A 23,921-nucleotide genomic window follows, 5' to 3' on the forward strand; every position below is an offset into this window, starting at 1 on the left:
CTTAAAGTCGCATTTTTCAGGAACATAACTACAACGTTAAGTGAGGAGTTACTGTACCTGTGAACCATCTCTGTATAAGTGGACAAACCCCCACAAACATGGTTTATTTCCTCCTCATCCCCCAATAACTCAAATTCAATATCACAACCCTGAATCACAAGCTATAGCTCTCCGTAATACAGTTATGCATACTCTATAAGTAAATAATAAAAAAATCAGAGTAAACCAAAATTAAGCCCTAGATCCAACAGCTTCTTTTACACTCGCTACTTCTCCACATTGACTCTCCAACAACTTCCACACTAAAGTGGGGGGGAAATCCCCCCCTTCCTTTCCAGTTACCTTACAAGTTTATTTGTAGGTAAGATCAGCTGACCTGACTAGATGAGTAATGCTACCCAGCTGCCTTCCTTCTGTCCCAGACCAGTTAGATAGAAAGGAACTCACAAAAGACCTGGGAAGAATCCAATTGAATTTCAGAATTCATTATCACAACTGCATATTTGCTGGGAACAGTGGACCCAGAGAGACAATATACACCAGGGGTCAGCAACCTACGGCACGCGTGCCGAGCCAATTTTGCCTGGCACGCGGCTACCAGCCGGGGCCCCGGCCGCTGACTCCGCTCAGCCCGCTGCCGGCTGAGTGAAAGGAACCCCAGGCCGGCAGGAGGCTGAGCGGGGCTGGCGGCCGGGACCCCAGACTGGCGGCAGGCGCGCCCCCTGGCTCCCCTCTCACCGCGCTCGGGCTCTGCGGCTCCCGGGAGTGTGAGCCGCCTGGGCGCGGGGCGCTGAGCCTGCTGCAGGAGGGGAGGCGGCTCACACTCCCGGGAGCCGCAGAGCCCGAGCGTGGCGAGGGCGGAGCCAGGGGGTGCACGGGGACCGCCGCCTGCATGCATCTGCTGCAGGAGCCCTCCGGGGGGCACCGGGCCACAGCCCAGGCAGGTGCACCCCCCAGCTCCCCCCTCACCGCGCTTGGATTCTGCGGCTCCCGGGAGTGTGAGCCACCGCCGCTGCCCCTCCTGGAGCTACCCCCCCACCCCCCGCTGCCTCAGCACTCTGCGGGGGAGGGGCTGTGCACATGGCAGCCCGGCAGCCTGTTTTGCCACCACGTGGAGCCAGCGTCTGACTGGCATGGGCATGGTAAGGGGAGTCCCGGGGGGCTATCAGGGAGCAGGGGGAGGGTTGGATGGGTCGGGAGTTCTGGGGGTCCTGTCAGGGGGCGGGGAGTGGTTGGAGGGGGCGTGAGAGTCCCAGGGGTCTGTCTGGGGGCAGGGGTGTGGATAAGGGTCAGGGCAGTCAGGGGACAAGGAACAGAAAACCTTAGGTAGGGGGTGAGGTTCTGGGGGGCAGTTGGGGCAGGGGTCCCAGGAGGGGGCAGTCAGGGGACTATGAGCGGGAGGGGGTTGGGGGTTCTGACGGGCAGTTGGGGTGGGAAGTGGGAGGGAATGGATGGGGCGGGGCTAGGGCAGGGCTCTCCCCTCTTTTTTGATTGTTGAAATATGGTAACCCTAGGCGAGGGGGGAGCTGTGGGGGTGCATGGGGGCTGGCACCCACATACATCCACTGCAGTCTGCAGGAGCCCCCGGGGGGGCGCCAGGACCAGCCTGGGCAGGAAGGGCTCGGGGGCGGCTGCTCCCCGCTAGCGGTGCCGCCGCCTTTGCAGGGCTGCTGCCCCCCTGCACCGTGCCGGCTACTCCATGGCTGGGGCTCACTGCTACCACAAGCGGGATGCTCTGGCTCTCCGGTGCCTCCGGAAGGCGGCTCCTTCCTGCCGAGCTGCTGCAGCAGCCCAAGCCTGGCAAAGCCAGTGAGTGGACTTGGGGCGGGGGACACCGGGGTGGGATGGGGAGGGCTCATAGGGGGGCTGTGCACCCTCCAGGGGAGTTCAGGGGGCAGGGAGGGGGGAACCTGGTCTGGGGAGCAGCCCCTGGGCACGGCTTGCCCCTGGAGTCTATAAAGGCTCGTTGGGATTTGCCTCTCAATGAACCGATGTGCGGGGGGGGGGGGGGGGGGCGCAAGGTGGAAGTTGCGCCTAGGACACAAAATATCCTTGCACCGGCCCTGCCCCAGGGGGTGCGTGCACCCCAGGTTAAGAACCACTGCACTAAACTTTTAAAATTAACTTAAAATGCAGATCTTATATGAAGCATCTTAAATATTTTTAAAAACTTGTTTACTTTACATACAACAATAGTTTATAGACTTATAGAGAGAGACCTTCTAAAAACGTTAAAATGTATTACCGGCACGTGAAACTTTAAATTAGAGTGAATAAATGAAGACTCGGCACACCACTTCTGAAAGGTTGCCGACCCCTGATGTAGACAATGAAGGGAAATGTGGATGGTTATAGCCCAAGAGAGTTCTTTTCAGTGACCCCCAAAGTGCTTGTACACCCTTTCACACACAGCATGAAATGAATATATTATTTAAATAAACAGGTCTCTGTTCCAATCTGATAATGGACAAGAATAAAACTTGCACTGGATATTTTTTCTTCTGGCAACTCGGGCATGATTACTTCAAGTTTTGAGCAATGACATGTGGGGCCCTAACTACTAATTATAGAATTAAGTAACTGCATAAGGTGAAACAGAACCTTCATCATTATAATGCTGGCATTTTTCAGTTGGCCAGTCAACTAACTGCTTCGAAGGATATATATTTATGTCCAAACAGCAGTCAGAGGAAAGTTTGTTGCTCATATTCCCTCATAGAATGAAACCATAGCACCTTTGTGCTCTGCTCATCTTTCTAAAAAGAGAGTTTTGGAAATTTAGGGAGTAATATTTTACATCTGTCAACAATATACTTATTGGTTTTATCGGTCTTTCAGGACCCAATACTGCAAGCTAATACAGTCACACCTCTGCATAGAGCCACACTGAAGTCAGTTCCCACGAGGCCAATGAGAATACTCATATGAGCAAAGTTATGCACCTGCTTACCTGTTTGCATAATTGGGCCCTACAAGGGGATCTGGGAAGGAAAAAGATGCACAGATCTGAGGGGGTGAAAGCAAAGGACAGAAATAAAAGAGGGTAGGGTGAAATGAAAAAAAGCAAGAGAAGTGAAACAAAATGAATTGCTCACTTCTAGATGGGAAATTTATTGGAGTTTATTTAAGATACCAATCTAGTTTACAGTCTAGTTTATTTGGATTGGTAGCTGAAAGAAGACACAATAAAACCTCTCCCCTAAAATTGTGCAATCTTCCTTTACTTGAAAGAAGTCTGGAAAGGGAATAATTTTAAAATGCATGAAATACTAGTAACTTAGCACAGAAGCTAACTGTAAAATAACATTAATAAAAACTTCGCATTTTTTTATACATATCAAATAGACTAGGGCCCAAATTCAACTTTAATTATGAGCAACATCTCTTCCTAAAAACCATTAACAATTGTGTGCTTGATAACTTAGTCTAAGGATATGTCTACACTACAAAATTAGGTCGATTTTATAGAAGTCAATTTTTAGAAATCGACTGTATAGTCGACTGCATATGTCCACACTAAGCGCATTAAGTCGGTGGAGTGTGTCCTCACTACCGTGGCTAGCGTTGACTTACAGAGCGGTGCACGGTGGGTAGCTATCCCACAGTTCCCACAGTCTCCGCCGCCCATTGGAATTGTGGGTTAAGCTCCCAGTGCCTGATGGGGCAAAAAACATTGTCGCGGGTGGTTTTGGGTACATGTCGTCAGTCGCCCCTCCCTCCATGAAAGCAACGGCAGACAATCATTTCGCGCCTTTTTTCCGTGCAGACGCCATATCATGGCAAGCGTGCAGTCCGCTCAGCTCAGCTCACCAACACCGCCGCTGTTGTGTCCTGGGTGCTTCCTGGATGCTGCTGGCAGCAGACAGTGCAATAGGACTACAAACCATTGTCATCATCATACACCGCTTCCACTGCAACTCTGCTTTCCTGCTCTCATTCAGATGCCACACCACAGCAAGCGTACAGCCAGCTCAGCTCAGCTCACCGACACCGCCGCTGTTGTGTCCTGGGTGCTGCTGGCAGTAGATGGTGCAGTAGGACTGCAAACCATCATCATACACCGCTTCCGCTGCAACTCTGCTCTGCTGATATTGCCTCGAAAGCGAATTTCTCCATGTTGTCTGTCATGGGCTCCCGGGTCCTCGAGAAACGTGCGCGGTGCTAACCGTCATCCTCCACCGCTTCCGCTGCAACTCTGCTCTCCTGGTGCCATGAATCCACCTTGCAGGTCCTCTCGTCGTTCGGTATAAATATCTATTCTCATGGCATCTGTCGTCATCCACCGATTCCGCTGCAACGCTGCTTTCCTGCTCTCCTTCAGATGCCATACCACGGCAAGCATGGAGCCCGCTCAGCTCACCGCTGCTGTTGTGAGCATTGTAACCACCTAGCGCATTATGTGCAGAACCAGAAACTGCAAAAGCAGGCAAGGCGGCGATGACAGCGCGATCACGATAGTGATGAGGACATGGACACAGACTTCTCTCAAAGCATGGGCCCTGGCAATTTGGACATCATGGTGGTAATGGGGCAGGTTCATGCCGTGGAACGCCGATTCTGGGTCAGGCAAACAAGCACAGACTGGTGGGACCGCATAGTGTTGCGGGTCTGGGATGATTCCCAGTGGCTGCGAAACTTTCGCATGCGTAAGGGCACTTTGTGACTTGCTTTCCCCTGCCCTGAAGTGCAAGAATACCAAGATGAGAGCAGCCCTCACAGTTGAGAAGTGAGTGGCGATAGCCCTCTGGAAGCTTGCAATGCCAGACATCTACCGGTCAGTCGGTAATCAATTTGGAGTGGGTAAATCTACTGTGATGGCTGCTGTGATCCAAGTAGCCAACGCAATCACTGAGCTATTGCTATCAAGGGTAGTGACTCAGGGAAATGTGCAGCTCATAGTGGATGGCTTTGCTGCAGTGGGATTCCCTAACTGTGGTGCGGCGATAGACGGAATGCATATCCCTATCTTGGGACCGGACCACCTTGGCAGCCAGTACATAAACCGCAAGGAGTAGTTTTCAATGGTGCTGCAAGCACTGGTGGATCACAAGGGACGTTTCACCGACATCAATGTGGGATGGCCAGGAAAGGTACATGACGCTCGCATCTTCAGGAACTCTGGTCTGTCTGAACAGCTGCAGGAAGGGACTTACTTCCCAGACCAGAAAATAACTGTTGGGGACGTTGAAATGCCTATAGTTATCCTTGGGGACCCAGCCTACACCTTAATGCCATGGCTCATGAAGCCATATACAGGCAGCCTGGACAGTAGTAAGGAGCTGTTCAACTATAGGCTGAGCAAGTGCAGAATGGTGGTAGAATGTGCATTTGGACGTTTAAAAGCACGCTGGCGCAGTTTACTGACTCGGTTAGACCTCAGCTAAACCAATATTCCAATTGTTATTGCCACTTGCTGTGTGCTCCACAATATCTGTGAAAATCAGGGGGAGACGCTTTATGGCGGGGTGGGAGGTTGAGGCAAATCGCCTGGCCGCTGATTACGCACAGGGCGATTAGAAGAGTGCAGCAGGGCACGCTGCGCATCAGAGAAGCTTTGAAAACCAGTTTCATGACTGGCCAGGCTCCAGTGTGACAGTTCTGTTTGTTTCTCCTTGATGAAAACCCGCCCCCTTGGTTCACTCTACTTCCCTGTAAGCCAACTGCCCTCCCCACTTCGATCACCTGTTGCAGAGGCAATAAAGTCATTATTGTTTCAAAAATCACGCATTCTTTATTAATTCATCACACAAATAGGGGGATAACTGCCAAGGTAGCCCAGGAGGGGGGGTGAAGAGGGAAGCACCGGGTGGAGGTGGGGGATGAGGGTAGGAGGAAAGGACAAGGCCACACTGCACTTCAAAACTTATTGAATGCCAGCCTTCTGCTGCTTGGGCAGTCCTCTGGGGTGGAGTGGTTGGGTGGCCGGAGCCCCCCCGCGTTCTTGGGCATCTGGGTGAGGAGGCTATGGAACTTGGGGAGGAGGGCAGGCGGTTACACAGGGGCTGCAGCGACGGTCTGTGCTCCTGCTGCATTTCCTGCAGCTCCACGAGACACAGGAGCATATCGGTTTGATCACCCAGTAGCCTCAGCATTGCATCCTGTCTCCTCTCATCGCGCTGCCGTCACCTCTCTTCTTGCTCCCACCACCTCTCATCTTGCTCGTCCCTCTTGTCCGCACGTTCATTTTCTGCTTTCCTGGACTCTGACGTTGTTTGCCTCCATGCATTCTGCTGAGCTCTTTCAGTGCGGGAAGACTGCATGAGCTCAGAGAACATTTAATCACAAGTGCGTTTTTTTCACCTTCTTATCTGCGCTAGCCTCTGGGATGGAGATGACAGGGGGAGCGTTGAAACATTTGCAGCTGCGGGAGGAAAAAAAGGGGAGAGTAGTATTTAAAAAAAACAAACACATTTTAGAGAACAATGGGTAGACTCTTTCACGGTGAACCAAGCTGTTAACATTACATAGCACATGTGCTTTCGGTACAAGGTCGCATTTTGCCTCTTATATTGACGGCCTGCCGGTTTGGTGTGAGAGATCACACACGCAGGGCCGGGCAACAGAATTCGGCTTGCAGGCAGCCATGGTAAGCCACAGTCTTTCGGCTTCTTCAACCTTCATAATATGTGGGAATGGTTTCAAACAGCAGCACCCTCCTTTCCCATACCAAGCACCCGTTGGGTTGGCCATTTAAAAGGAGGGGCTGTACTGGCCAAAAATGCATCCCAAGTCTTCAGAGCAAATTAATCATTAAACACGCTTGCTTTTAAATCATGCATTATATTTACAAAGGTACACTCACCAGAGGTGCCTTCTCCAGCTTCATGGTCCGTGGTTGGGAGGGTATTGGCTCCAGGGTGATAAACAGTTCCTGGCTGTCGGGGAGAATGGTTTCTCTGCTTACATGCTGTGCACTATCCTCCTCCTCCTCCTCCTCCATCTCCTAATCTTCCTCATTCCCAAAATACTCATCCCTGTTGTGTGAGACTCCCCCCTTGCAGGTGTCCATGGACAGGGGTGGGGTACTGGTGGGGGCCCCCCCTAGAATTGCATGCAGCTCATCGTAGAAGCGGCATGTCTGGGGCTCTGACCCAGAGCGGCCGTTTGCCTCTTTGGCTTTTTGGTAGGCTTGCCTGAGCTCCTTAATTTTCACGCGGCTGCTGCAGGTCCCTGTTGTAGCCTCTGTCCATCATGCCCTTAGAGATTTTTTTCAAATATTTTGGCTTTTCATCTTTTGGAACGGAGTTCTGATAGCACGGATTCGTCTCCCCAAACAGCGATCAGATCCAGTACCTCCCGTTCGGTCCATGCTGGAGCTCTTTTGCGATTCTGGGACTGCATGGTCACCCGTGCTGATGAGCTCTGCATGGTCACCCGTGCTGATCAGCTCACCATGCTGGCCAAACAGGAAATGAAATTCAAAAGTTCCCGGGGGGTTTTCCTGTCTACCTGGCTAGTGCATCTGAGTTGAGAGTGCTGTCCAGAGCGGTCACAATGGAGCACTCTGGGATAGCTCCCGGAGGCCAATACCGTCAAATTACGTCCACATTACCCCAAATTCGACCCGGCGATGTCGATTTCAGCACTAATCCCCTTGTCGGGGAGGAGTACAGAAATTGATTTAAAGAGCCCTTTAAAGTCAACAAAAATGGCTTCGTCGTGTGGATGGGTCCAGGGTTAAATTGATCTAACACTGCTAAATTTGACCTACACTCATAGTGTAGACCAGGGCTAAGGAGAATAAGTTGCCTAATACTAATAGAGAAAGGAGGATATTGTGCTTTGTATTTTTAGTTTAATACATCAACTGCCAAAATTCAATGCTTACCTATTCTACATGTAGACAAATCAATTTCTTTAAACTGCCAACTACTTCATGACCATCCAATCAATATAAGAGATGCAGAGCATTCACAGGAAAATGATAATGTAGCTGACATGACTTTATCACAGGAAAGAATGGCATTTGCTAGGAAATGCTCCCAAGGAAGTTGTTCATTTGCCTGTTCCATATACACGTATATAGAGATAATTTTTTAGAGGAATTTTTAAATTATTTTATAATCTCAGCAACAATTTATGCAATGATGTATCTTCTGTATTATCCTCCATCCCTACCCTTACATAACCTACCGTTTTGTTTGCCTTTTTTTTTTAAACCACAGCTGTACAATGAGCAGAGGTCTTCCTTGAGCTGTCCACAGTGTTGCCCAGGTCCTTTTCCTGAGTTGGTAAAGCTCATTTAGAACCCAGTAAGGTGTATGAGTAGTTCAAATTTTTCCTTCCCATGCACACTACTTTACATTATCAACATTGAGTTTCATTTGCCATGCCATCATGTTGCCCATTCACCTAGCTTGGTTAGGTCTTTCTGAAGTTCCTTACAATCCTCTGTAGACTTGGATAACCTACATAATTTTGTGTCATCTGCACATTTTACCATCTCACTGCTCGGTCCTTTTTCCCCGATCACTGATAAATATATTAAGCTACACTGGTCCTAGAATAGAATCATGTGGCACTGCACCACTACTTTCTGCCATGATGGCAATGGACCATTTATTTGTTTTCTGTTTCCTAGCCAATTTTTGATCCCTGACAATATTTTGCTTCTGACCCTATGACTACTGTGTTTCTTTTAGTAATCTGATATGGAGGAACTTGGTCAAAGATCAGACCATTTGAGAGTCTAAATAAATAATGTCATCCATTTTTGGGGTATCAGCTAGTTACTGACAAGTTCAAAGCATTCTAAAGTTTAGTGAGGCATGATATTCCTTTGCAGCAACCATTCAGATTAGATCCTAAATACTACTTAATTACAGTTTTTGTTTGTGGAGTTTTTTCTATAAACTCTCTCTCTCTCTCTTCTCCCCCCACCTCCATCCCCCAAAGACAACTTAAATCATCATCTATCCCAGACTCTGGGTATCCTGAAATCAATTAAAAGCACAATGTAAAAAAACAAAAACAAAAAACAACCACCACCCCAAAAATAAAACAAAACCAAACAAGCAGCAGTGCTTTTCTTCCCCCCTTTTCCTACAAAACATTCATCAGTCAGCAGACCTATTAAAACTCCAATCCTACTGAAACCTGTCACAGGGAGAGAGTCTCTCGAGTAGGTCCCAGATCATTTAAGGCTTTATTATGTCACAAACAATGCCTTTTACACATTGCTGAGAAGTCAATTGGCACCCAGTGGAGATCTCAGGCAAAAATGCTATATCCTCATCACAAAATACTGTGACAGGTTTCAGAATGGTAGCCATGTTAGTCCTACTGTATTTTCCACTCCATGCATCTGAAGTGGGTTTTAGCCCACGAAAGCTTATGCCCAAATAAATTTGTTAGTCTCTAAGGTGCCACAAGTACTCCTCGTTGTTTTTACAAGATACTGTGTGTGTCCAGCAAGCTGCTGTTTTATGTAAAAAACTTCAGCTTCTGGTTCAGTTTAAGGTTTAACCACCCCACATATAGCATGAAACAGTCAGGTCTATAGGCACCCTTTAATTGTAAACAATGGAACAACTATTATGGATTTTATATCTTGTTTTGGGACAGCATTAACCATGATCCACATTGTTTCATTACTAAGCTTATTCTGTAGTTAATTCTGTTTTTGGAAATTAAGGATAGCAAAAATAATGACTGAGGCCTGGTTTACACTACGGGGCTGGGTCGAATTTAGCCGCATTAGGTCGATTTAAAAATGAATGCATCCACACAACCAACCCCGTTCCGTTGACCTAAAGGGCTCTTAAAATCGACTTCTGTACTCCTCCTCAACAAAGGGAGAAGCGCTAAAATCGACCTTGCTAGGTCGAATTTGGGGTAGTGCGGACACAAATCGACGGTATTGGCCTCCAGGAACTATTGTTACTGCTCTGGACAGCACTTTGAACTCCGATGCACTAGCCAGGTACACAGGAAAAGCCCCGGGAAGTCTGAATTTCATTTCCTGCTTGGTCAGCGTGGCGAACTCAGCAGCACAGGTGACCACGCAGTCCCCCCAGAACCGTAGAATGGTTCTACACTCCCCCTATCATCTCTGTCCCTGAGGTTATCGCAGATTAGAAGGCAAAAAAACGCACTCGCGATGACATGTTTTCCAAGCTTATGAAGTCCTCCCGCACTGATAGGGCACAGCTTAATGCATGGAGGCATTCAGCGGCAGAAGCCAGGAAAGAATTAAGTGAGTGCGAAGAGCAGAGGCAGGACGCGATGCTGAGGCTAATGGGGGAGCAAACGGACATGATGAAGCGTCTGTTGAGGGAGCAAGCGGACATGATGAAGCGTCCGTTGGAGCTGCAGGAAAGCCAACAAGAGCACAGACCCCCACTGCAACCACTGTATAATCGCCTCCCCATGTTCCATAGCCTCCTCACCCAGATGCCCAAGAACACGGGGGGGGGGAGGGGGGGAAAAGGCTCCGGGCACCCAGCCACTCCACTCCAGAGGATGGCCCATGCAACAGAAAGCTGTCATTCAAACAGTTTGAATTTTAGTGTGGCTACAATAAGCAATGTGGCCTTGTCCTTTCCACACCCCACCCCGGCTACCTGATCCGTTATTTCATTTTTTTTTTTTTAAATGAATAAAGAATGCATGGTTTCAAAATAATAGTCACTTTATTTCGAAGGGGGGGGAGAGTGGTTGGCTTACAGGGAATTAAAATCAACAAAAGGGGGCGGGTTAGCATCAAGGAGAAACACACACAACTGTCACACCGAAGCCTGGCCAGTCATGAAACTGGTTTTCAAAGGCTCTCTGATGCGCAGCGCGCCTTGCTGTGCTCTTCTAATCGCCCTGGCGTCTGGCTGCTCAAAATCGGACACCAGGCGATTTGCCTCAAACGTCTCCCCCTTACTCTCACAGATATTATGGAGCATACAGCAAGCAGCAATAACAATGGGAATGATGCTTGCGCTGAGGTCTGACCAACAGTGCCAGCGAGCTTTTAAACGTCCAAAGGCACATTCTACCACCATTCTGCACTTGCTCAGCCTATAGTTGAACTGCTCCTTACTACTGTCCAGGCTTCATGAGCCATGAGAGCAAGGGGTAGGTGCAACTGCACGGTGCTGCCAGCTGGGAGAGCAGCCTGAGGCAGAAGCCTCCAGCTCACATGATATTCCAGGCAGGACTGAATCTCCATGAGATGAAACTTAAAGAAGAGAATGACCTGGAGTCTCTAGCTCCCATTTGGTGCTCTAAGAGGAGGATAGCCATGTCTGTCTAGGCGCCCCGATGGACCTCACTGAGGAGGATTCCAACACTGAAATCTAGCTAGTGTTATGGATCTCAATGCTTAATTTTTGCCAAGTCTGAGCCCTGGCACATCTAGGCTTGGTAGTTCATGTGGAACCTCTGGGCTTGCAACATCAGTTATGAAAGTAAAAAATTTGCTTGAGCCCTGGCACCTCTTTCATTACAAATTAAGCACTGGTCACCCTCAACTGAACTGAACCGCACTCACTAAGGGCTTGTCTGCACTGGCACTTTACAGCGCTGCAACTTTCTCGCTCAGGGGTGTGAAAAAACACACCCCTGAGCGCTGCAAGTTTCAGCGCTGTAAAGTGCCAGTGTAGACAGTGCACCAGTGCTGGGAGCCGTGCTCCCAGCGCTGGTAGCTATTCCTCTCTTGGAGGTGGGTTTTTTATAGCGCTGGGAGAGCTCGGATAATCAGGCCTAAGGGCTTAGATCTGCTGTGGGACAGTGTTTCTGTGGAAGAGACAGCCCGGTGTCCACTAGCAGCGAGGTCCCCCCACTGAGAGCTGAAATCACAGAGCTGGTAGAACCTCAAGACTGACTCGCAGAAGTTACAGTGGCAGGTGACGGCACATGGCCATTGGCAATGGAGAGGTGGAGTGAATGGTGGCATAATGAACAGTGGCCAGAGCAAGCGGTGAGTGGCTGGAGGAAAGAGTAAGGCCTTGGCTACACTTGCGAGTTACAGCGCTGTACAGGCTCCCCCAGCGCTGTAACTCACTCCCCGTCCACACTGGCAAGGCATTTGCAGCGCTGTATCTCCGTGGTTGCAGCGCTGCATGTACTCCACCTCCCCGAGAGAAATAGTGAGTGCAACGCTGCCGCTGCAGCGCCAGTGTGGCCGCCCAATGCGCTGTGAATGGCCTCCAGAATTATTCGGCAGTATCCCACAATGCCTGTTCTAGCCACTCTGGTCATCAGTTCAAACTCTACTGCCCTGGCCTCAGGTAACCAACCATGTGACCGACCCTTTACATTCCCCGGGAATTTTAAAAATCCCCTTCCTGTTTGCTCAGCCCGGCGTGGTGTGGAGTGCTATCAGCGTATCTTTCCAGGTGACCATGCCTCCACGCGCCAAGCGAGCCCCAGCATGGAGCAATGGCGAGTTGCTGGACCTCATCAGTGTTTGGGGGAGGAAGCTGTACAGTCCCAGTTGCGCTCCACTCGGTGCTTGTTTCCCGAGCCCAAAAGCAGCATTCGACGGTGCTGAGCATATCCGTGAATGCCACAAGCAATTTCATGTTGTACGCGTTACGCGGCTCGATAGCATCGTCGGACTCCTCACCCTCACTCTCACTGTCACTTTGGATCTTAAGGAATAGTTCGAAAGCCAAACGTGACGTGCTGGCGAGACTCATCAGCATACGCCTCAGCAGTTCGGACTCCATTTCCCGCAGACAGATCGCGCTGCACAGAAACCGTTGAAAGATGGCACCAAAGGTGGACGGAAACAAAGGGATTTCTGGGATGCGAAGCGATGCATCACGGGGCATTGGGACAGGACCCAGAATCCCCCGCACCCACGCCCCCTTCCCACAACCCACGGCGCCAGAATGGGAAAAGGTGCTCTGTGGGATAGCTGCCCATAATGCACCGCTCCCAATAGCGCTGCAATTGCCACAAATGTGGCCACGACAGTGCGCTGGACAGCTGTCAGTGTGGACAGACTGCAGCGCTTTCCCCACTCAGCTGCACGAAGTCAGGTTTAACTCACAGCGCTGTACATCTGCAAGTGTAGCCAAGGCCTAAGGTGCCTTCTCCCTCCCACAGTGTGGGAAGTGAACTTATGCAAAAGCACCTCTGAACTTTGAGTCTCCATTGACAAAGGACAACAACTATGAATGGGGGAGAGGGAGAAGAGAGTGGTACTGTTAAAGGAACATTTGGTTGTTGGATAATGTTTTAGTGACTTTGCTCCAGAATGTTAGATTGCAACTGGGAAATGTATATAAATATACGTTTCCTAGAAGGCCAAGATTTTTAAAATGCATTATTTGCTAAGGTTGTTCTCTCACATTATTCCAATCTCGAGAGGTTATCATCTTAGGATGTTTCTGCACTAAACATTATAATTTCTTGTTTACTAAGAATAGTCTGACCCAGTATAACCAATGGTCCATCTAGCCCGGTATCCTCTCTTCCGACAGTGGCCAATGCCAGGTGCTTCAAAGGGAATGAACAGAACAGGGCAATTATCGAGTGATCAATATCCTGTCATCCACTCCAGTTTCTGGTGAAAAGAGGCTAGGGACACTCAGAACATGGTGTTGCATCCCTGCCCATCCTGCTAATAGCTATTGATGGATCTATTGTCCATGAACTTATCTAGTTCTTTTTTTGAACCCTGTTATAGTTTTGGCCTTCACAACATCCCCTGGCAAAAAGTTCTCCAGGTTGACTGTGTGTTCCTTTTGTTTGTTTTAAACCTGATGCCTATTAATTTCACATAGGTGACCCCTTAGTTCTTGTGTTATCAGGAGGAGTAAATAATACTTCCTTATTCACTTTCTCCACATCAGTCAAGATTTTATAGACCTCTATCATATTCCCTCTTAGGGTATGTCTACACTTTTTATAGACCTCTATCATATTCCCTCTTAGGGTATCCAAAATCCGATGCAGCCCTCCAGCCAAAAAGTTTGCCCGCTAAAACCGCGGGAGCATCTACACTTGTTAATCACTTTTTGTGGTGAAACTCTGAAGTTTCACTGCAAAAAGAAAACCACCTTCACGAGAGGCATATAGCTCTTACCGCTGTTCTTTTTGCACTGCTGTGAAAGTGAAGACACGTTCTATCAGTGTAAATACCCTTTGGTCTTCGAAGGATATCCCACAGTTCCAAAAGTGCCCACTCTGGCCAGCATATCTGCTGCTCTGACGCACAGATGTCTGCCCCTCCCCCCTTTTGAAGTTTGAAGCTCCCTTTCCCTTTGTTTGTAGATGTGGTGGGCAAAAGCAGCCAGACAGCAGGAGGTTTTTAAAAAAATGCCACGGAAGAAACCAGGAAGTAATGGTGCTTCTGAGACATGAAGCAGGGCAGCATGGGGCACTGAGCAGGGACCCAGAATGCCTTCCACTCACCCCCCACTTCCCACAAGACCTATCAAGAGAGCTGCACTGTGGGATAGCTGCCCATCAGCGATGCAAGTGCTGCTAGTGTAAACACGCTCTGAGGCCTGAGGAATTGAGTGAGTACACAAACCAGCGCTTTTCTTTCACCGGTTCCCTATCACCAGTGAAACTTACAGCGCAAAAACTCTGTAAATGTAGACATACCCTTAGTCTGTTTTCCAAGCTGAAAAGTCCCAGTCTTATTAATCTCTCCTCATATGAAAGCTGTTCCATACCCCTAATAATTTTAGTTGTCCTTTTCTATACCTTTTCCAACTCCAATAAAACTTTTTTGAGATGTGGCAACCAGAACTGCACGCAGTATTCAAGATGTGGGTGTACCATGGATTTATATCAGAGGTGGGCAAACTACAGTCCATGGGCCACATCCAGCCCGCGGTACCCTCCTGCCCGGCCCCTGAGCTCCTGGCCCAGGATGCTTGCCCCCGGCTCCTCCCCTGCTGTTCCCCCTCCCCCGCAGCCTCAGCTCACTGCACCGCCGATGCAATGCTCTGGGTGGCGGGGCGGCGAGCACCTGGGGCAGCACAGCTGCAGAGCCTGGCCTGACCTGGTGCTCTGTACTGCGCTGTGCGTGGCTGGCTCCAGCCGGGCGACGCGGCTGTAGCGCCGCCAGCCACCGGTGCTCCAGGCAGCGCAGTAACGGGGCAGGGGGCGGGAGGGGCTGGATAGAGGGCAGGGGAGTTTGGGGTGGTGGTCAGGGGGCAGGGGTGTGGCTAGAGGTCGGGGCAGTCAGAGGGCAGGGAACAGGGGTTGCGGCAGGGGGCAGTCAGGGGCAGGGGTTCCGGGGGCAGTCAGGGGACAGGGAGAAGTGGTGGTTGGATGGGGGCAGACAGGAAGGAGAGGAGGGGTTGGATGGGGCGGCACAGAGCAGTCAAGGCGGGGGTTCCGGGGCGGGGTCAGGGGACAGGGAGCGGGGGATCCCGGGGGGCCGTCAGGGAACAGAGAGGTTTGGATGGGCCAGGAGTCTGGGGGGGCCGTCAGGGGGCCAGAAGTGGGGGGGGGGGCGGCCCACAGCCCCCTCCTCTAACCGGCCCATGCCCCCCTCCCCTAACCAGCCCTCCATACAATTTCCAAAATCCGATGCAGCCCTCCAGCCAAAAAGTTTGCCCGCCCCTGATTTATATAGTAAAAATGGAGGAGCTTGGTTTGCCAGACTGATCAGCAAACCAATGCTGACAACCTACGTGAAAAGGCTGCAAAATACCAAGCCTCTGGACTGCATTGACATGCAGAAAGCCTTAGAAGCCAGGCACTGTCAAAACCAATTTTAAGAAGTACTTAATGAGGCTGTTAAGAATGCTGGAGACACAACACAGTTTATGAGAACAAACATGGCTGTCGGATCATACTTTCTATTTAAGCAAGAGATACCACACACTACAAACTGGAGGCCAATGTTAAGTGCATGGTCACTTGTTAATCGTGAAGTGGGACACTGGTTCCAACCAAGACCGGCAAATGCTCACTATCCTTCTGCAAGCAACTCAACTGACTGGTTAGAAGCATGCGGTGCAACAGTGAAAAACTCAGCAGTTGAAAAAGTGAAGAACTCTCTCACCGCATTCAGAAAATGTGCATACATGGCTGATGAATGCACCAATGCAAATGGACATCAAGTATTAAGTCACTGCATATGTTATCTTGATGTCAGTGGTAGCCCAGTAGATGCATTTCTAGATGTTCAGGTTATAGAAGACACATCAGCTGCATCTGTGACAACCCACATCTTAGAAGAGTTATATGCTTATAAATTGAACCCTAAAGAAATGGCTGCTTGTGCATTTGATGGAGCTACAAGCTTCTTTGGAAGACATAGTGGAGTACAAGCTTTGCTCAGAGAAAAGTGTAACCCTAATCTCGCCTATACACATTCCGGAGGCCATCTACTCCAACTAGCACTAGTACGAGCTGCAAATCTTCAAAAGACATTTAAAAAGGCATAAATTTAATATCTTCTTTTTTTCAGCAAGAGTCCAAAAGGACTGAACGTCTTGGAAAAAATAGAAGATACACTGGGACTGAAGTTCAAATGAGTCCAAGCTGGAAAACCCGCTGGCTCTCTCATAAGCAACCCTTGCCTGTTGTCTTAAAATTACTGAAACCATTATTATTGGCTTTGGAAAGTATCCACTGAGATGGGATGGATCTAAGGCCTTGGCTACACTGGGGAATTCACAGCGCTGCCGCGGCAGCGCTGTGAAGCGCGAGTGTAGTCGCGCCGCCAGCGCTGCGAGACAGCTCTCGCAGTGTACTCCACTTCTCCGAGGGGAGTAGCTTGCAGCGCTGCGAGTGAGCGTGCAGCGCTGCAGGCTCTGATTACACTGGTGCTTTGGAGCCCCGCGCTCGGCGGGGGGGGGGGGGGCGTTTTCACACCCCTGAGCGCAGCAAGTTGCAGCGCTGTACAGCGCCAGTGTAGCCAAGGCCTAAGTAGTGAGACTACTTTTACTACTAAGTTCAGAGAAAATTATTGCCATTCTCTCTCTTGTAAGTCTACTGTTGAAACCACTTGGGTCATTAAACAATGCCATCCAAGCATCTGCTACAACAGTAGTAGACCTTTGTCCAGCAATAGAAGCTATTTCAGAGATCTATACATTGAAAACGTAATGGAAGGAGCAAAGACTTCAATTCAGAAGTTGACTAATTAAGGCACTTACATTGACTCCTTAAGTGAAGAGGACAAGATGTGTTTGTTAAAACAGCTGAAAAATACACAGATGTGATTCTTACAAATCTACAACAGCAACTTCTGGATTCTACTTAACCTCTACACAGCTTTTACAGATGCCTGTCTTATAAAACACCAACAGTTAAGTGGAGTGAGGCACTACCAGCAATGGGACTGCCAGGTGATCAGGACAGAATAAAGAATTTGAACAGAGTGGAATATCATAAGATGAACAAATGAAGATTTGACTTCAACTTCTTCTTTATCATCACTAATCAGGGCCGGTGCAAGAAAGTTTCGCGCCCTAGGCGAAACTCCCACCTTGCGCCCCCCTCCCAGCCCTGCGGCAGCTCCCGCCCCCCTCCCCCCCCCGCGGCAGCTTCCCCCCCAGGGAGCCGTGCGGCAGTTCCCCACCTGAGCTCACCTCTGCTCTGCCTCCTCCCTGAGCACGCCGCCCCAGCTCTAATTCTCCTCCCCTCCCAGGCTTGTGGCGCCAAACAGCTGATTGGCGCCGCAAGCCTGGGAGGCGGGAGAAGTGGAGCAGCGACGGCGTGCTCAGGGAGGGGGCGTAGCAGAGGTGAGCTGGGGTGGGGAGCCCTGCAGCAGCCTCCCCCCACCCTGAGGCACCCCCGCGGCAGCTCCCCACCCCCCCGGCCCGGGGAGCCATGTGGCACCTCCCCACCGCTCCGCCTCCTCCCCGAGCATGCCGCCCCCGCTCTAATTCTCCTCCCAGTCTTGCGGCGCCAAACAGCTGATTGGCGCTGCAAGCCTGGGAGGTGGGAGAAGTGGAGTGGCGACCGCGCGCTCGGGGAGGAACGCTGTAAAAAAAAAATTGGGGACACCGTTTTTTGGTGCCCACAAATCTTGGCACCCTAGGCAACCGCCTAGTTCGCCTTAATGGTAGCACCGGCCCTGTCACTAGTGGTTCAACCCAATCTTTGTGCTATGTTTCCTGGGATGAAAGAAGTAGGAATCCATCTCTTGCTACTCCCAGTCACAACAGCTACCGTTGAGCATTCTTTTTCCTCATTGAATAGAATTTTCTGTTCTGAAAGGAGTCACCTTCTGCCTGATCAGGAGCATATCATGAAGGACTGGCAGTACCAGACACAAGAGAAGCCACCAAAGATGAATGCACTGCATTCAAGAAGTTCATTAATGAGCTGTGCAAAATTACAAGAAACCAAGAAGGATGAGATGTAATGCTTCATAGTAGGCTTCAGTAGCCAACTTTAATTTGTGTAATTTTAAAACATGAGTTAAATCTAATAAAATGGTCGTGAAACATTTTTCAGTTTTTACTATCATGCCATACAGCCCACCTTCGTCCTCACAGTCTTACCCCTTAGCCGTCACCCCTGCTGTATATTTGAACACCTCCCCCTAATTTCAATTCCTGGGAAAAACACTGACGGCTAGTCAAATGCCTCCCCACGCAGCTGTGAGGAAGTTACCTCGGAGGCTTAATAGTAGCGCTCTCCTTCCTGGCACCCAGCAGCTGTGTCCTTATCTGTCATTGAATGAACTAGCAAGGACTGGCATTTTTCCCTCCTCTGCAGCTCCTACTGTCAACTTCCTCAAGAGGACACTGTTTCTTTCACTGCTGTCTGCTGGGGCCTGAAATGATAGGAAGAACCTAAGTGCCTAGGTACTCATGCCTAAAGGGTGTCATGGAAGGACATCATCTGGTTCTATATAAAATCCGGCTACACGTGACAGGAAAGTGTAACGATCCTCTTCCCCTTCACCGCACATGACACTGATTTTCGATTCTCCGCCAAATGCATGGAGTTCAGAGCAAGACCGCAGGCAGCATGTATGATACAACCACGTGTATGAAGAGATATTGCAAACCCACAACTCCTGTGTACCGAAAGATCAACCCCACTGCTTAAAACAAAGTTCTCATTGTCCTTTGTGCTGCGATTTTCAACTCACTGACATTTGTCTCCTGGATTGGAATACTTTAATGTGCAATGGTGATAACATGAAGGAGGGTTTGGCAGAAGCAACACCCCCAGATAGCAATCTAAACAATCCAGCAACGTACCGGCACCTACTCACAGGGGGAGGAAAGGAACTAAATATTCTACCAGCAACACATTAACTACAGGACCTTCCTCCCTGGGACTATGTTAACATAACCCGGGATTAGTGTCAGAATACGCCGGTCCTCAGCCACAGGTAACGAGTGTAATTAAAGAATCCTACAGAAACACACAAATCCTATAACAACATATTCAACGGTTACAAGGTAATCTGTGCCTACCGCAATGTTAAAGTGCCTGTGCTGATATACTGCATCTTACAGAAAGCAACCCATGAATTGACAACGTGCGCCGGCTACGGAGAAGCCGGTAACTGTACTACGCACAAGCACATTAAATTGTATTATTGTATTGTCGCACAGAGGCTGCCCAAGTACCCCCAGCTACACGGTAACGCAACAGCCGTTCTGTTCTACTGTGTCTGTACATCCCCGCTGGGGGTGACTTTCAGGCTGCACTTAGTTGAATAGCACGTGGTTAACCTTTAGCCGGGGCAGAGTGAGATTTACAAAAGAATCCTTTACTAGCAAACACTCGCTGCTGCCGGTTTTCATGCACGCTCTCGGGGTGAAGCTGACTTTCATTCTCTCTCTCTCGCTCGCTCTCTTTTTGTTACCTAAGTTGGTTTTGTTCCAGCTTGGGCTTCTTGGCTTGTGGCTCCTCCGCTGCCATCTTCATGCTCAGTGTATCTAGCAGGCGCGCAGCCCGGCCTCGTCACGATCCTCTTGTAGCAGCAGCTCAGCTTCCAACCACGGCAACAAGCAGCCAGCAGCAGCAGGAGGGGGGAGCAGAGCGGGCTGCAGAGCGCCTGATTCAAGAATTGGTCAGGAGCGGGGCACCCACTTTTAAAATAACGTGGCAATTGCTGAATAAGTGCAACAGCCTTTATTGCTGGAGAAACATATCGCCTCGTTCTTTGTAATGCAAATAATGACCTGGTTTAAATTAACTGGCCGCCGAGGTCAGATGCTAATGCACGGATTGCCAGACTCAAAGCGGCTCCAGCGTGGCATAATTTCTTACAGATTCATAGGCGATTCAAACATAGTCTTGCACGGATGGAGGCAGTCACATAGTCACCTGTGCGTGTGGCGGGGGGAGGAGGCATGGGGTGTGTTGGGTCCTCACAGCCATATTTGCCACTGCTTCTGGGGGAGTGGGGTCGCTGTTCTGAGTGTGAGCGGGGGCTCGGGATCTGCAGGTGAATATGTCTTAGTCCCAGAATTCGGGGGCGGATAGCTTACTGTCTTTGCGGGGGGGTTTAAAGTTAAAATGTTATTGTGATAGCTGGTGGAGTTGATACTTTTGGAAGAGATTGATAGTTCTTTGCTCTGCATATATTTGTGTGACCGTGAAAGTTCCAGGCACTCATCCCACTTCTGTTTCTCAGAATTTATTACCTTTATCTTGGTTAATGTTTGCAAAGTGTGTGGTGGCTATGAAGTGCTAAGAATGTATGTAAACAACAGAATCTTGGCTGTCGTCAAGCCAAATAAGGTGTGCTCAGGTGGGTTTTTTGTTTTGTTTTCTGTTGGGGGGGGGGGTTTCGGGAGAAATCGAAGGTATGTTATCTTTTGCGTGTCAGTTTCTAGTTCTTCCACTTTTGCTGGGTAATATTTCCTGTCTGGTTAAACTTGTTTTAATGAAAAATTCTTAAAACCCAAAGTCGTACAGAGACTCAGTTAAATTTCACTAAGTAACTCCTTTACTTTAAAAAATTTTTAAATACATTTCAGTCGATGTAACCATTCCCTTCTTCCCTCCATAAATTGTGCTGAAATGAGATCTAATGTCTGATTGTGTTTTAATTTATGTACTGAGCCTTTGGTTTTCAGATTGGATTTCACTCATAAGAATTATCTTTACTACTATACTGATTTAGCTTTGGATCCTGGAAGCTTTCTGTGCTGTAAGAGAAAATGAGTTGCTACTGTCCTAATACTTCTCAGCTCTTATACTTCAATCATTGTATGAAACCTCACCCCCCCCCCCCCCCCCCGAAGAATAGGTTTGTTTCAGAGTTTAATTGTGATGCTATCACTATTTTTATCATATTCAGATTCTCGTTTATGATAGCATTTTAAAAAACTATGAGAATAGGAGAGAGAGAGTGTGTGTGTGTCTATATATATATATAGAGAGAGACACACACTCTCTCTCTCTCCTCCCCCCCCCCCCAAAAAATTTGGGCTTAACTTTATAACAGACTACTTAAATTCAGAATCTCTGATGTTAACTATTTTAGAAATAAAAACATTAGACTTGTGTGGGACAGAAGTACATTTTGGTTTGCACTGTGCTTAAAAGTTCATTTGAGAGTTATGTGGCGTGTTGGTTTTGTTTTTATTGTCTGAACTGAGTGAGAAGTAAACGTGCATAGAAAAGCAAATTCTTTCAATTTTAATAGTCTGTTTCAGAATTCAAATAAGGACTTTCTTTAAAATATGTCTTTAAACTGACCCTTTCTCTAATGGCCACACCAGTGTGTATTTCACATAAGTAGTCGCATAATGGATCACTCTTTCAAAAACAGTGCAATCCAGAAGCTTGATATTAAGAAAATATAACATTATATTAAGCAAAGTGGTCCATTATGTCAAGATCTATGGTGAAAGTTTACTTTATCATTATTTATAAAGCACCTCAGTTTTCTGGGCCCATTATAGATCACTAAATACATGTCCCCTGCACTGCAAAGGTTTTAGTCTACATTTTATATACATCTGAATAAGTGTTATGGGCAATGGCATGAGAACAAGAAGATGGGAGAGTAGTTATAATAGTAAAGTCATGTGGTTAGCTAGGTTTATTATATCTTTTTAGTGGTTCTAAGTAACTTTTTGGCTTTGCCTTTAGTTGTTTATGAACAGTCAGGGGAACAATATCTTGTTGGTAACACTCGGTTTCTCTGAAGCTTTTTCTATGCTAGGAAATTTAACAGGTGCTGGTAATTTGTCAGCAATTGGTGCAATTGAAAGTAGCTTAACTGCAAGTGGATCTTGCATATGCTTGGGGGAACTTTCTGAAGATTTCCTATCCTTACTAACATCTGTTTAATTTCATCGATGTTGGGAGAGCTAGTATATACAGCTCAGTTTTTAGTAGCCCTTTTCAGGACCATGAGAGGCTTGCTCTGAGAAGATTTAATTGATGGATGTAAAAAAGCTCCTAGCACCTTGCCTGTCATTAGTGTTCCCAGCAGGGCAGTTTTCACCAGTAGTAGCACCAGTAAGAATTTTTTGTAATAGTCCCTCATGTACACACAGCCTTAATACTAGTTTCAAAGTCCGCTTTCTCCATGTTTAGTCCCTTTTCTGTTGTTGCTTTGTGTTCAATCCCAGTTGCCCCAACTGGCTGCAGCTCAGAGTGGGTACCTGCTGTACTCTGAGCTGAATGTGCAGATGTTAAGAGACAGTTGTTCATCCATAAACTTGCAGTCTAAGAAAAAGGCAGGGGGAAAAAAAGATGATTGATTCCTATATTACACACACAGAACTGAGGCACTAAGTGACTTGCTGACAATCACACAGTCTGTAGAAGAGCTGGGAATGGAACTCGCGTTTCCTGAATCCCAGAGCCTTGACCACAAAACTGTCCTTCCTCTGTTTTGCTTACACCAAGGGTTACTTGTATTAGTAAGCAGCCATGTTATTGTCGGTCACTATAACATATGCCAACAGCCAACCCTTTGTCACTCTTTGGCCTGGTCCACACTAACCCCCCACTTCGAACTAAGATACGTAACTTCAGCTACGTTAATAACGTAGCTGAAGTCGAAGTACCTTAGTTCGAACTTACCGCGGGTCCAGACGCGGCAGGCAGGCTCCCCCGTCGACTCTGCGTACTCCTCTCGCGGAGCAGGAGTACCGGCGTCGATGGCGAGCACTTCCGGGATCGATTTATCGTGTCTAGACAAGACACGATAAATCGATCCCAGAAGATCGATTGCTTACCACTGGACCCGGAGGTAAGTATAGACGTACCCTTTAACATGTACTTTTTCTCCCTCTTCTGTTGAGCTGAATACACCACTGTTGTGATTCTCAGTAGTGCTAATCTTTAAAGTGGCAGTGAACCTTTCATCCCATCTATCTACTTAAGGGGTTACTGTTACTTGTTCTAATTAATTAAAGGAACAGTATCAGCATACAATGTAGTCATTTTAGTTTTTTATATATATATAAAAATATAAAGGAGTTACACCTGCTCCTGAGTCTCCCTGCCAATTTTTAGTTTTTGTAACATTTTAAAGCGAGTGTTCTCTCCCCTGTTTCTAGGCCCATACAAATGAAGATAAAAATTTACTAGTCAAAGTACTGCCCTGTGCATAAACCAAGCAAAGTATTCATTAAGATGACTAATAGAAATTTTATCAGTTGTTCTTTTTCAGGTATTACTTGTAGCAACATAGTAGGGCTGTCGATTAATAGCAGTTAAGTCATGTGATTAACTCAAATTAATCACAATTTTTAAAATTGTGATTAATCACACTGTTAATAGAATACCAATTTAATTTTATTAAATATTTTTGGATGTTTTTCTACATTTACAAATGTATTGATTTCTATTACAACACAGAATACAAAGTGTACACTGTTCACTTTATATTTTTATTACAAATATTTGCACTGTAAAAAGATAAACAAAAATAGTATTTTTCAATTCACCTCATACAAGTACTGTAGTGCAATCTTTTTATCGTGAAAGTGTAACTTACAAATGTAGATTTGTTACATAACTGCACTCAAAAACAAAACAATGTAAAACTTCAGAGCCTACAAGTCTACTCAGTTCTACTTCTT

The 23,921-nt window shown here is 47.9% G+C and overlaps 2 protein-coding genes across 3 annotated transcripts in view; one reads left to right on the plus strand and one right to left on the minus strand.

The window, feature by feature from the left end:
- LOC112106601 (adenosine kinase) overlaps positions 1 to 19,797 on the minus strand; it is a 572,976-nt gene extending 553,179 nt beyond the window's left edge. Inside the window, exon 1 of the mRNA XM_026653751.1 lies at positions 19,736 to 19,797. Within this exon, the coding sequence (XP_026509536.1) occupies positions 19,736 to 19,797 (62 nt within the window). The remainder of the gene's footprint in view (positions 1 to 19,735) is intronic.
- Positions 19,798 to 20,253: 456 nt separating this feature from the next.
- Positions 20,254 to 23,921, plus strand: part of LOC113406895 (AP-3 complex subunit mu-1) — a 46,607-nt gene continuing 42,939 nt past the window's right edge. For both annotated transcript variants that reach the window (XM_026653754.2, XM_026653755.1), the window contains exon 1: positions 20,254 to 20,320. The gene's annotated coding sequence lies outside the window, so the exon portion shown is untranslated. The remainder of the gene's footprint in view (positions 20,321 to 23,921) is intronic.

Source organism: Terrapene carolina, unplaced genomic scaffold, assembly GCF_002925995.2.
Source record: "Terrapene carolina triunguis isolate 2854851 unplaced genomic scaffold, T_m_triunguis-2.0 Scaffold148, whole genome shotgun sequence".
In the NCBI taxonomy this organism is placed as follows: domain Eukaryota; kingdom Metazoa; phylum Chordata; order Testudines; family Emydidae; genus Terrapene; species Terrapene triunguis.